Source organism: Falco cherrug, chromosome 18 (genome assembly GCF_023634085.1).
Source record: "Falco cherrug isolate bFalChe1 chromosome 18, bFalChe1.pri, whole genome shotgun sequence".
In the NCBI taxonomy this organism is placed as follows: domain Eukaryota; kingdom Metazoa; phylum Chordata; class Aves; order Falconiformes; family Falconidae; genus Falco; species Falco cherrug.
In genome coordinates this window covers 6,306,649-6,319,724 of record NC_073714.1, presented here as the reverse complement: position 1 = coordinate 6,319,724, position 13,076 = coordinate 6,306,649, and the positions used below count along the sequence as shown (strand labels likewise).

The 13,076-nt window shown below is 61.0% G+C and overlaps 2 protein-coding genes across 3 annotated transcripts; both read left to right on the top strand.

Moving 5' to 3' along the window:
* The first annotated feature begins 2,345 nt into the window (after positions 1 to 2,345).
* ACTG2 (actin gamma 2, smooth muscle) lies at positions 2,346 to 6,633 on the top strand. Its single transcript, XM_014279155.3, has 9 exons — positions 2,346 to 2,416; positions 3,181 to 3,349; positions 3,447 to 3,575; positions 3,658 to 3,768; positions 5,197 to 5,281; positions 5,370 to 5,531; positions 5,624 to 5,815; positions 6,052 to 6,233; positions 6,358 to 6,633. The coding sequence occupies exons 2-9, from the start codon at positions 3,224 to 3,226 to the stop codon at positions 6,499 to 6,501; spliced, it is 1,131 nt and encodes a 376-aa protein (XP_014134630.3). The 5' UTR covers positions 2,346 to 2,416; positions 3,181 to 3,223; the 3' UTR covers positions 6,502 to 6,633.
* Positions 6,634 to 9,712: 3,079 nt separating this feature from the next.
* On the top strand, positions 9,713 to 12,813 carry DGUOK (deoxyguanosine kinase). 2 transcript variants are annotated; one of them, XM_055696384.1, is made up of 7 exons: positions 9,713 to 9,784; positions 10,163 to 10,275; positions 10,371 to 10,552; positions 10,987 to 11,134; positions 11,742 to 11,857; positions 11,979 to 12,078; positions 12,282 to 12,813. In XM_055696384.1, exons 1-7 carry the CDS (start codon positions 9,736 to 9,738, stop codon positions 12,435 to 12,437), a joined length of 864 nt encoding a protein of 287 aa, XP_055552359.1. In that variant the 5' UTR covers positions 9,713 to 9,735; the 3' UTR covers positions 12,438 to 12,813. The 2 variants fall into 2 exon arrangements, with proteins under 2 accessions (XP_055552359.1, XP_055552360.1); XM_055696385.1 differs by lacking the exon at positions 10,163 to 10,275 and having other exon boundaries at positions 9,716 to 9,784.
* Positions 12,814 to 13,076: the final 263 nt, after the last annotated feature.

Genomic DNA, 13,076 nt, shown 5'->3' with positions numbered 1-13,076 from the left:
TTCTCACGTCAGCGGCCAGCTGCTGCCTCGCACTCTCTGAGCTGGCGGCTTTTTAATCGCATTTTTTCACTTAAAGTCACTGAGTCATCACTTTTGCGTGGCAGGATGAATGCTGATAGCCTGGCACTGCCGCCTGCGTCCCGCTCACCCTCCCCTCTATCCAGCTGCCCCAGATGTGACTGTTACATCGTAAAGTTGCTCAGCATGGGGGGTTGAATTTGGTAGGCGCTAAACCCCAACAGAAATAGTTTTTATTTTCTGCAGTGACAGGGGTTGTGTGTTCGGGGGTTTCCTGCAGGCAGGGGGTGATGCTTATCTCTGCCTCGGACTTGGGACCTGACCCAAATCCCTGCCCCGGCTCTCGCTGCCGGGTTGTCCATCCTCTGCGGCAGCCCAAGAGGTTTAAAGCGCGAACGTTACCCTTGTAGGGAGGTGCGGAGGGCCGGGAATTCTGAAATCCCCTGGCAAACCGGGACTTGGCCCCCTCCTCATCCTGCCTTCATCCCAGCGCCAGCCTCGGGGATGCTTGGCGTTCCTCGAGCATCCCAGGGCCGCCGGGCACCCTCCCCAGCGCCCAGCCCCGGCACGGCCGCCGGCTGGATTGGCTGTGGTGGCCAAACGTTGCCTTTTTAGGCTGCACGGCTGCTGCCGCGCCGGCCCAGCTCCAACTGGCCGTGCCGAGGTGCCGAGGGCCGCGTTGGGTACCCGGTGCCTCGGGCTGGGCCGAGGATGGAGGAGCCCCCTGAGCTGGTGCTGCAGTGAGGTCGCAGGGGGATGCCCCGTGGGTTGCTCTGGGTGGCTTTGGCACGGTCCCCACCACCTCAGGGTGGGATGGGGTCCTGCCACCAGCTCCGCTCCCTCCCCCCAGGACTCTCCCGGCACATTCAACCTCAGATATATTTATTTTTTTCCCCCCTCAACTCTCCGCTGGGTTTGGGGTTAATATTTTTTTTTTTTTTTTTTTTTTTTTTGCATCATGTCATATATGGCAACCTTTTGCCTCGGTGACCTCATGTTTGGCATCGGACCAAGGGAACAGGGTTGGGATGGGAAGGCAGCGGCTGGTCCCCAGGGCTGTGCGGTGGGCACACCGGCAAGTGCACAGGCGGGGGACAAATCCGGGTTTTCCCGGAAAAAAGGGGACAAATGGGACAGAGCCACCCAGGGGGGATGTTGGTGGAGCTGCTAGCAGGCTGGGGAGGCACCAGGTCGCTGTCCTGCCCTGTGGGGTGACAGCCCAGGGTCTGCTCCATCCCTCCGGGGCCATGGGGGGACACCAGGACGCGAGTCCATTCCGGTGGTGGTGGGACCCTGCAGCCCCCGGTCCTTGGTGCTGCACCGGTGCCGTGGTGCCCCTGCCCGGAGCCCGGCTTGGCACCCGGTAGAGCAAAGCAGGAGGCAGCCCGGGCACCCTGCGCCTCAGTTTCCCCATCTGCAGCCCGAGCCCCTGTAGCCCCGGGGGGTGGCTCTGGGTCATCTCCCCTGCCCCAGCTCCTTGTGGGGGGTCCCCAACGTGGGACCGTTGCCCTTAAGAAGGCAGCTGGGGGGTTGCAGCTGCTGGTTGGCCCCTGCGAGGGCCACGGGCCCCTCGGGCTCCACTGGCTTTGTACAGGGCTGGGGGTGGCTCTGCCCCCCCCCATGCCACGATCAGGCATGAGGGGCAGGGACAGCACCCCTGTTGTGCCTGGGGGGGGTCTGGGCTCATCCAGCCTCCAACACCCCCTGGGGGAGGGGGTGAGGAGCTGGGTACCCCCGTGATGCAGGGCTGGGATTCAGGCATCCTGCTCCAGCCGAGCATCTGGGAGGTGAGGGGCTTTGGGGGACCGAAAGCCCAACATGGGGGGCAGAGAGAGAAACCCCCCTGGGAGAGAGACCCCAAAGGTGCCGAATGCCGGGGATACGGGGGAGCTGAGGCTGGGAGGGAGCGATGCGCCAACTTGGTGCGTTTCCAGCATCTCGGAGATGTCAAACTCCCGTCCGGGCCGCGGGGTGTCCCCCCCAGCAGAGCCCTGACCCCCACCACCGCTCGGGTGGGGTTTCTCCGCGCTCTCCCCGGGAACCGGAGCTGCTTCCACCCCCTTTTTGCCGAGAGTGTCGCTTATAAGGATTTGTGTCTCACTTGTTTATCGGAGCGGAGCATAAAAGGAACAGACTCCCAAATTGGCTCTTGCCTCCCAAGCATCCCCACATACATTTTTCTTACAATAATTAACCGTGCTGGGTCCTACCATCGGTCCAAGGTCAATTTAATGAAATAAAACACCTTATATGGCCATATGGCTAACACACCATCACTTAGCCTATTTAGGGTCTTTGTTTAGAGAGGATCCGCCTCTGAGGTTTCACGGGCTCCTGGTATTTATACCAAAGGCGCCCTGGGACTCGGTCCCAGAGGAAAGGAGCTCTCGCCTCTGCGGTGAGTACTGCCCAGCCCTGCCTCCCCTCTGGCTTGCAGGACAGCGGGAAGAAAAAAAAAAACCACCCCGGGGTGGTTCAGGGTGCCCCAGCATTTATGGGGTGGCCCCGACTGGGTTTGCGCAGACGGGGTGCAGTGGCCACCCCAGCGCATCCCCCCAGCCAGGGGCTTCCACGGAGGCAACGAGAGCTGGGCTGCGGCCAAAGCGGGTCGTGCTCTTCCAGAAATCCCCAAGATTTTGGGGTTTTTTTCTTTTCTTTTTGGGCTCCTGCGAGGTTTTTGCCTGCTTCCCTCTGGATTCAGGAGCGCATCTGCTGGTGGAGAGTGGCACCCTCTGGGAAGGGTGAGTTTTTGCCCCGTTTTTGGGAAAGGATGCGAGGGCAGAGCAGCAAGGAGCTGCTGAGACCGAACTGGACGAGAGGCCATCGCCTGCCCTCCCCCCGCCCGCTCGGGAGCACCGGCCTGGCAACGCCGGAGCTGAGCATGGGCACCAGGCTTTGGCTCCCGTTCGGGCACTGGCTGGCGACGGATGGAGCAGCAGCATCGCACGGAGCAGCATCTGTGGGGGATGAGCATCACCCGCTCCCAGCACCACCACACCGGGGTCCCAGCTGGCAGCCACCCCCCCCCCCCCCCAAGGATTTTGCGGGGCTGTGCATCCCCAAGGACTCCAAACCCTTCCGACACCCAAAGCCGGACATGGTGGCACGGCGTCACCCCCTCCTCACCCTCCCTTTAACGCTGCTTTTCCCCCCTTGCCCCAGCTTTTCCCCCAGGTCCCCCTGACCACCAGCCACCGGCCCCACCATGTGCGAGGAGGAGACCACCGCCCTGGTCTGCGACAACGGCTCCGGCCTCTGCAAAGCCGGCTTTGCCGGTGACGATGCCCCCCGCGCCGTCTTCCCCTCCATCGTGGGGCGGCCCCGGCACCAGGTGGGTACCCAGAGGCAGCCCCCAGCCACCCCCTGTTAATTATGCCCTGCGTTAATTAGCAAAATGAGGCTAATGAGGCTGCCTCTCGCGGCGTTAGGGTGTCATGGTAGGCATGGGGCAGAAAGACAGCTACGTGGGCGACGAGGCGCAGAGCAAGAGGGGCATCCTCACGCTCAAGTACCCCATCGAGCACGGCATCATCACCAACTGGGATGACATGGAGAAGGTGAGACCCCCAGGGCCGGGATGGGGAGTGGGTGCTGGCCCCAGTTTGGGGTAAGACCCCAATTCTCCATCGCCCGCCTTAGATCTGGCACCACTCCTTCTACAACGAGCTGCGCGTGGCCCCCGAGGAGCACCCCACGCTGCTCACCGAGGCGCCCCTCAACCCCAAGGCCAACCGGGAGAAGATGACCCAGGTAAGGCGCCGTGGGACACCTGGTGGTGGGGACGGACCCTCCGAAACCGCAGGGGTCTGGGGGCGTTGGGGGTTTAGCTGGATGGAGCTGGCTGTCACCAGGGGCTGGCGCGGGATGGAGGAGCGGGCGGTGGTTGAGCTCCTAGCGGTGGGCTCGCCGGCTCACGTGGACCCGCGGGCTGTGCCGTGCAACGCGCTGACGTGTGTGACGCCCTGTGCAATGCCATGACTCATGTTTCCATGTGATGCGCTGACCCACGTGCTCCTCAGTGCAACGCAGCCACCTGCGTGTTGTTCTGCGCCATGTGCTGACCCACGCGCCCGTGCAATGCAACAATCCACTTATTTTTCCATGCAATGCAACAATCCGCATGTTTTTCCATGCAATGCAACGATCCACGTGTTTTTCCATGCAATGCAACAATCCGCATGTTTTTCCATGCAATGCAACGATCCGCGTGTTTTTCCATGCAATGCAACAATCCGCATGTTTTTCCATGCAATGCAACGATCCGCGTGTTTTTTCCATGCAATGCAACAATCCGCATGTTTTTCCATGCAATGCAACGATCCGCGTGTTTTTTCCATGCAATGCAACGATCCGCGTGTTTTTCCATGCAATGCAACGATCCGCGTGTTTTTCCATGCAATGCAACAATCCGCATGTTTTTCCATGCAATGCAACGATCCGCGTGTTTTTCCATGCAATGCAACGATCCGCGTGTTTTTTCCATGCAATGCAACGATCCGCGTGTTTTTCCATGCAATGCAACGATCCGCATGTTTTTCCATGCAATGCAACGATCCGCGTGTTTTTCCATGCAATGCAACAATCCGCATGTTTTTCCATGCAATGCAACGATCCGCGTGTTTTTTCCATGCAATGCAACAATCCGCGTGTTTTTCCATGCAATGCAACGATCCGCGTGTTTTTCCATGCAATGCAACAATCCGCATGTTTTTCCATGCAATGCAACGATCCGTGTGTTTTTCCATGCAATGCAACGATCCGCATGTTTTTCCATGCAATGCAACGACCCGCGTGTTTTTCCATGCAATGCAACAATCCGCGTGTTTTTCCATGCAATGCAACAATCTGCATGTTTTTCCATGCAATGCAACAATCCATGTGTTTTTCCATGCAATGCAACGATCTGCATGTTTTTTCCATGCAATGCAACAATCCGTGTGTTTTTCCATGCAGAGCAACGATTTGTGTGTTTTTCCGTGCAATGCAACAATCCGCATATTTTTCAGTGCAATGCAACAATCCGTGTGTTTTTCCGTGCAATGCAACAACCCGCGTATTTTTCCATGCAATCTGTTGACCCTGTCTCTGCGGGAAGGCACAGCCCCCGTGGGTCAGGGTGGGATGTGCTGGGGACCTCTGTGGTCCCCCCCTAACCCGCTGGCTCCTTCACCATCCCAGATCATGTTTGAAACCTTCAACGTCCCCGCCATGTACGTCGCCATCCAAGCCGTCCTCTCCCTCTACGCCTCTGGTCGCACCACAGGTGAGTAGTAGGACACGCAGCATCCCGGTGACCACAGGTGATGGGGAAGGGACCAAGGCCCCTCCCTCACCTTCTTCCCGCTTCCCAGGCATCGTCCTCGACTCCGGGGACGGTGTCACCCACAACGTGCCCATCTACGAGGGCTACGCTCTGCCCCACGCCATCATGCGTCTTGACTTGGCCGGCCGCGACCTCACTGACTACCTCATGAAGATCCTCACCGAGAGGGGCTACTCCTTCGTCACCACCGGTACGGGGCCAGGAGGGGGGTACGGGGTGATGGGCGACCCCGTGGTGCCGCCGTGGCACCGGCTTAAGCCCGTTTGCCATCGTCTTCCACAGCCGAGCGGGAAATCGTGCGCGATATCAAGGAGAAGCTCTGCTACGTGGCCCTCGACTTCGAGAACGAGATGGCCACAGCTGCCTCCTCCTCCTCGCTGGAGAAGAGCTACGAGCTCCCCGACGGGCAGGTCATCACCATCGGGAACGAGCGGTTCCGCTGCCCCGAGACCCTCTTCCAACCTTCCTTCATCGGTGAGCCCACCCCAAATTGCCCTGGCTGCCCCCTCGGTGGTTGCCCCCCATCCCCACCAGCGGACAACCAGCTCCCATGGGTGCCTCGCTGAGGTGTCTCAGGGCTCTCCCAAGCCCTTCGCACCCCAAACGTGGGGAGCAACCCATGGGTGACACCATGGCTCTTTGGCTCTTTTGGGAAGCCCTGAGGAGACTTGGGTGGGGGTCAGGGTGCTAACAGCCCCCTTCCACCCCAGGCATGGAATCAGCTGGCATCCATGAGACGACCTACAACTCCATCATGAAGTGTGACATCGACATTCGCAAGGACCTGTACGCCAACAACGTGTTGTCCGGTGGCACCACCATGTACCCCGGCATCGCTGACCGCATGCAGAAGGAAATCACGGCGCTGGCTCCCAGCACCATGAAGATCAAAGTAGGTTTTGGGGTGGGGGTGTCTGGGGGGCAAACCATGGCCACCAACACCCCAAAATCCTCTCCTGGTGGAGATTTGGGGTGGTGGATCAAGGGGTGCATCCTAACGGCCGGTGTCTCGGCAGATCATCGCCCCGCCGGAGCGCAAGTACTCGGTGTGGATCGGCGGCTCCATCCTGGCGTCCCTCTCCACCTTCCAGCAGATGTGGATCAGCAAACCCGAGTACGACGAGGCCGGACCCTCCATCGTCCACCGAAAATGCTTCTAAGCCCCCTCCCCGCCCCACGGCGGCCCCCCCACCCCGGCCCGGGTGCTGCGCTCCTCCTCGGTCCCCGCTGCTCCTCCCTGCCACCCACTGCGCATTAAAGCCTTTTCTCCAGGCTCGGCCCCTTTTCTGGGAGATTCTGGGGGGTTGGGGGGGAGGGGCAGGGGGAGGGGGATGAGGGTAATGGGGGGAGGGGTGGGGAAGCCCCAACCTCATGTTGGTGCCCCTGTCATCATGCTGATGCCCTCGATTCTGCCTTGATGCCCCCAACACCATGTTGATGCCATTTGACCCCATGTTGTGGCCCCCACCCCATGTCGATGCCCTTTGACCTCACGTTGTGGCCCCCAACCCTGTGGTGTTGCCCTTGACCCCATGTTGATGCCCCCAACCCTGTGTCGATGCCCTTTGACCTCACACTGTGGCCCCCAACCCTGTGTTGTTGCCCTTGACCTTATGTTGATGCCCCCAACCCCATGTCGATGCCCTTTGACCTCACACTGTGGCCCCCAACCCTGTGTTGTTGCCCTCGACCTTATGTTGTGGCCTCCAACCCCATGTCGATGCCCTTTGACCCCATGTTGTGGCCCCCAAACCTGTGTCAATGCCCTTAACCTCATGTTGGTGCCCCCAATGTGATGTTGGTGCCCCCAACCCCATGTCGATGCCCTTTGACCTCACACTGTGGCCCCCAACCCTGTGTTGTTGCCCTTGACCCCATGTCTATGCCCCCAACTCCATGTCGATGCCCTTTGACCTCACGTTGTGGCCCCCAACCCTGTGGTGTTGCCCTTGACCCCATGTTGATGCCCCCAACCCTGTGTCGATGCCCTTTGACCTCACACTGTGGCCCCCAACCCTGTGTTGATGTCCTTGACCCATGTTGTGGCCCCCACCCCATGTCAATGCCCTTTGACCTCACACTGTGGCCCCCAACCCTGTGTTGTTGCCCTTGACCCCATGTTGATGCCCCCAACCCCATGTCAATGCCCTTTGACCTCACACTGTGGCCCCCAACCCTGTGTTGATGTCCTTGACCCATGTTGTGGCCCCCACCCCATGTCGATGCCCTTTGACCTCACGTTGTGGCCCCCAACCCTGTGGTGTTGCCCTTGACCCCATGTTGATGCCCCCAACCCTGTGTCGATGCCCTTTGACCTCACACTGTGGCCCCCAACCCTGTGTTGATGTCCTTGACCCATGTTGTGGCCCCCAACCCTGTGTTGATGTCCTTGACCCATGTTGTGGCCCCCACCCCATGTCGATGCCCTTTGACCTCACACTGTGGCCCCCAACCCTGTGTTGTTGCCCTTGACCTTATGTTGTGGCCTCCAACCCCATGTCGATGCCCTTTGACCCCATGTTGTGGCCCCCAAACCTGTGTCAATGCCCTTAACCTCATGTTGGTGCCCCCAAAGTGATGTTGGTGCCCCCAACCCCATGTCGATGCCCTTTGACCTCACATTGTGGCCCCCAACCCTGTGGTGTTGCCCTTGACCCCATGTTGATGCCCCCAACCCTGTGTCGATGCCCTTTGACCTCACACTGTGGCCCCCAACCCTGTGTTGATGTCCTTGACCCATGTTGTGGCCCCCAACCCTGTGTTGATGTCCTTGACCCATGTTGATGCCCCCAACCCCATGTCGATGCCCTTTGACCTCACATTGTGGCCCCCAACCCTGTGTTGTTGCCCTTGACCTTATGTTGTGGCCTCTAACCCCATGTTGATGCCCTCTGACCTCATGTTGTGGCCCCCAACCCTGTGTCAATGCCGTTGACCTCATGTTGGTGCCCTCAACGTGATGTTGTGGCCCCAACCCCATGTTGATGCCCTTGACCTCATATTTGTGCCCCTGACCCCATGTTCATGCCCCCAATGTCACATTGATGCCCTCAACCCTGTGTTGATGCCCCCAACCCCATGTCTATGCGCCTGACCTCACATTGGTGCCCCCAACCCCATGGTCACGCTTCTAACCATGTGTTGATGCCCTTGACCTTGTCTTGGTCCCCCCCCTAACCTTCTATTGATGCCTCCAACCCCGTGTCAATGCCCTTGACCCCGTGTTGGTGACCCCAGCCCTGTGTTGGTGTCCCCCAACCCGATGGTGATGCCTTTGACTCCATGCTGGTGCCCCCCAACCCCATGTTAATGCCCTTGACCCTGGGCTGGTGCCCCTGTGTCATGTCGATGCCCTTGACCCCACGTTGGTGCCCCCAGCCCTGTGTTGGTGCCTCCCAACCCCATGTTGATGCCCTTGACCCCACCCAACCCCATGTTGATGCCTTTGACCCCATGCTGGTGCCCCCAGCGTCACGTTGATGCCCTTGACCCCATGTTGGTGACCCCAGCCCCGTGCTGGTGTCCCCCACCCCACGTTACGCCACGCTGGTGCCCCCAGCCCCGTGCTGGTGCCCCCCCCGTTACGCCACGCTGGTGCCCCCAGCCCCATGCTGGTGCCCCCCACCCCACGTTACCCCATGGTGGTGACCCCAGCCTTGTGCTGGAGGCCCCCACCCCACGTTACCCCACGGTGGTGCCCCCAGCCCCATGCTGGTGCCCCCCCCCATGTTACCCCACAGTGGTGACCCCAGCCCCGTGCTGGCGCCCCCCACCCCACGTTACCCCATGGTGGTGACCCCCAGCCTTGTGCTGGCGTCCCCCCCCCCACGTTACCCCACGGTGGTGCCCCCAGCCCCATGCTGGTGCCCCCCCCCATGTTACCCCACGGTGGTGACCCCAGCCCCGTGCTGGTGGCCCCCACCCCACGTTACCCCACGGTGGTGCCCCCAGCCCCGTGCTGGCGTCCCCCCCCCCCACGTTACCCCACGGTGGTGCCCCCAGCCCCGTGCTGGCGTCCCCCACCCCATGCTGATGCCCTTGACCCCACGCTGGTGTCTGCAGTGTCACGTCGATGCCCTTGACCCCGTGTGAACGCCCTTGACCCCACGTCGGTGCCCCTGATCCCCCGGTGATCCCGCACCCCACGCTGCTGCCCCGCCCTTCCCCCCCCCACCCCCGCCAGCGCTGCCAGGACATGCGGTGGGCGGGGTCACATTTGCATAAATTAACATCCCACCCACCCACCCCGCACCGCGCGTGCTTCCCGCTGCCGCTTCCGCTCCTCCCCCCTCCCCGGCGCTTCCCGCGTGCTGACGTCACGGGGCTTTGGCAGCGCGCGCCGCTCATTACCATCTCATTAGCATATGACGCGGGAAGGCGGAAGCGTTGGCGGGATGGGGCGGTGCGGGGCCACCCTGCGCCTGGCCCTGGAGGGGAACATCGGTACCGGGGGGGCGGGGCGACACGGGGGGACGGACGGGGACACACAATTTGGGATGCGGGGAGCTGCTTGGGGGGGCAGGAGGATTTGGTGGGTGATGGAGGTGGGGATTTTGGGTGCTGAGGGGGGGTCTGACTTAATTTCTGTAGTTAAATAGTATTGCTGCCTGGCTGGGGGTGGGGGGGCACCCCAGAAAGCTGCGATGGGGGGGGGGGGCACGCCAGAAAGCTGCCGTGGGGGGTGGGGGGCTCACCCCAGAAAGCTGCGTTATGGGGTGGGGGGACACCCCAGTAAGGTGCGTTATGGGATAGGGGGTCACCCCAGAAAGCTGCGGTGGGGGGTGGGGGGCACACGGGCTCACCCTGCGCTGCTCCCCGTAGCCGTGGGGAAATCGACGTTCCTGCGGCTGCTGGCTGCCACCTTCCCCCAGTGGCACTTGGTGACCGAGCCCGTGGCACAGTGGCGCAAGGTGCCAGCCGGCGGCACGGCGGAGGTAACGGCGGGTACCAGCTGCGTCGCGGCATCGTCCGTCCGGCACTGCGGCGGTAAGGGGGGACAGCCTCAACCCCCCCAGCTCTTCTTTCGTAGGCGCTCGTGGGCTCCACCAACCTTCTCCAGATGATGTACCAGGACCCAGCCCGCTGGTCCTACACCTTCCAGACCTTCTCCTGCCTCAGCCGGCTGAAGGCGATGCTGGAGCCACCAGCCGAGCACCCCCCTGGGACCCCCCACCCTGTGCAGGTCTTTGAGCGCTCCATCTACAGCGACAGGTACCCGGGACCCCCACGTTCCAATAGGAAAGATGTGGGATAAAGGGATTAAATGGGATAACGAGCATCCACACCACCCGTGTCATGGCACCTGGGGCAAGCAGAGCCACCCCCCCCAGTGAAGCCCGGAGTGATGCTTAATTACAGAAATGAGCTTGTTGGACAATTTGGACCTTTGTTATCCCCCAAATAATTTTGGCTGGTGGCTGCCCCATCCCCCACTGTGTCAGGCAGTGGCTTGGAGTCCTTTCAGTGGTGGCAGTGGCAGCTGCCCGGCCCCCAGCGTCGCTGAGCCCCAAATTCAAGATTTCTGACTTAATTGCAATGCCTGTGGTACCTGGTCGGTGGAAAAACCCAGCCATGAAGTCACCTGGGGGGGGGGGCGGGGGGCTTGGCAGTGCCGGCTGCCCTGTCCCACCTCTGTCCCTGGCCAGGTACGTCTTCGCCAAGAACCTCTTTGAGGCCGGGCACCTGCAGGCGCTGGAGTGGGCCATTTACCAGGAGTGGCACGGATTCCTGCTGCGGCACCTGACGTCCCACGCCGCCCTCCACGGCTTCCTCTACCTGCGGGCAACGCCGCAGGTGGGTGCGGGCGAGACCCCCAAGCGCAGCCGGAGGGGGATGCGGCCGGCGCTCGGAGCCCGGCGAGCACCTGGAATTGCCAGAATGTTGGGGTTTAACCGTAAGCCGCTGCCCCTGAGGAGTGGGGCCTGCTTGTGTTCCTGTGGGAATGCCGGCGGGAGTTTTGCTGTGGATTCTGGAGTGGATGTTGCGGGGGGAGGGCTGCAGCATCTTCCAGGGATGCTCGATGCCCGGCTGCTCCCCGGGCGATGCTTTGCTGGACACCTCCATCCCGTTAAACTCCCATCTCCGGTTAACCTCCTGTCTCTCCCGTTAACCTTCCCATCTCCCTGCATCCCGTTAACCTCCCTTCTCTCCCATTAATCTCCCATCTTTCTGCATCCCGTTAACCGTTAACCTCCCGTCTCTCCCATTAACCTCTTGTCTCCCCGCATCCCTATAACCTCCCATCTCTCCCATTAACCTCCCGTCTCCCTGCATCCCATCAATCTCCCTGCATCCCTTCAACCTATCTCTCCCTGCATCCCGTTAACCCCGCATCTCTCCCATTACCCCCTCTCCCACATCCCGTTACCCCTGGCTCTCCCGTTAACCTCCTGCCTCCCAGACGTGCCTGGAGCGGCTGCGGCGGAGGGCGCGGAGCGAGGAGGGGGGCATCCAGCTGGGATACCTGCAGCAGCTCCATGCCCAGCACGAGCACTGGCTGGTGGATAAGACCACGGAGTGAGTCTAAACCCACCCCCACCGTGCTCCTGGCACCCGGACCAGTGGTGGTTTTGGGGTGACCCCCCTGATTTGGGGTGTGTGTGTGTGTATTTAACCCTTCTCTCCCTCCTTTCTTCAGGGTCCACTTTGCCGGTGTGAAGCACGCACCTGTCCTGGTGCTGGATGTGGACAAGGACTTCGAGCACGACGCGGACGTGCAGGGTGTCCTCATGGCACAGGTGGGCACAGCCAAGGCGGCACAGCTTGGCAGCATCCCGCTGAGCGCCGGCAGCGCGGGCAGGGTGCTGCCTCCCAGCTTCCCCCTCATCTTCATTTTCCCATGGGGAAAAAAGTTAATTTCCACACCCTTGGTCCAAGTTGGTTTAAAGCTGGGCCATCCCGGTGCCATCCCGGTGCCGCACTCATTGACTTCTCCCTGCAGGTGGAGGCTTTCGTGACAGCACTGCGAGCTGAAGCTTTCCCCGTCGCATCCCGACCCTCTGTGAGCAGCAGCAGCAGCATCCCTGCCCGCCGGTACCCACGCCGAGCAGCGGAGGCGGGAGAGGGGCATCGCCCCCCGCCAAAAATCCTGACATAAGGACAAGGGACAAATCCTGGTCTCCCAACTGTCCCCCTCGGCGAGGGGTGTATTTTAAGACACTGACAATGTGGGATGGTTTTAAGGCAAATAATGGGAGGCAGAGGCACGTGATGAGCTTTGGGGCAGCATGGCGTGCTCCCCGTGGGCTTGGGGGCCAGGTCGCCGCTGCGACCCCCCTCCCCATCTATAGGGATCCTCTATAGATGCCGGAGCCAGGAATACTCCGTAAGGTGGATTTAACCCCTCAGCTGGTTAAATTCCAACGGAAAATCATTGTTGCTCATGTTTAAGTTATACCACCACCACCCCCTATTTTATTATTTTATAAATTTATTTTTATCCCCCCCCTTAAATTAAAACAAACTGACATCGAGCTTTTCTGCATCCTGAACCCTGGGTGGGGGGTGGCATGGGGTTGGGGGGGGTCTAGGGGGTGCTGTGCTGTCCTGGGGGTTTCCCCCAGTTTTGCGGTGTGTTTGTGGCCAGGGAGTGGGGGTGGCCCCGGGGCTGGGCTGGCTGGGCTGGGTTTGGGGGAGACCAGGGGGATGTGGCACCGACTGGGTGGCTTTTGCTGGGGAGGGGGGTTGGCTCTTTAGCGAGACCCCTTGGCGTGAGGGGGGTGGGGTGGTCCCTCCA

What these genes read in the sequence shown, in the direction of transcription:
- ACTG2 (XM_014279155.3), top strand. Translation starts at nt 3,224, where the DNA reads ATGTGCGAGGAGGAGACCACCGCCCTGGTCTGCGACAACGGCTCCGGC. An exon ending in CGCCTCTGGTCGCACCACAG is followed by an intron (nt 5,282 to 5,369) that starts GTGAGTAGTAGG and finishes CCCGCTTCCCAG; the next exon opens with GCATCGTCCTCGACTCCGGG. An exon ending in CTACTCCTTCGTCACCACCG is followed by an intron (nt 5,532 to 5,623) that starts GTACGGGGCCAG and finishes CGTCTTCCACAG; the next exon opens with CCGAGCGGGAAATCGTGCGC.
- DGUOK (XM_055696384.1), top strand. Translation starts at nt 9,736, where the DNA reads ATGGGGCGGTGCGGGGCCACCCTGCGCCTGGCCCTGGAGGGGAACATC. An exon ending in ACCTGCGGGCAACGCCGCAG is followed by an intron (nt 11,135 to 11,741) that starts GTGGGTGCGGGC and finishes CCTGCCTCCCAG; the next exon opens with ACGTGCCTGGAGCGGCTGCG. An exon ending in CTGGTGGATAAGACCACGGA is followed by an intron (nt 11,858 to 11,978) that starts GTGAGTCTAAAC and finishes TCCTTTCTTCAG; the next exon opens with GGTCCACTTTGCCGGTGTGA.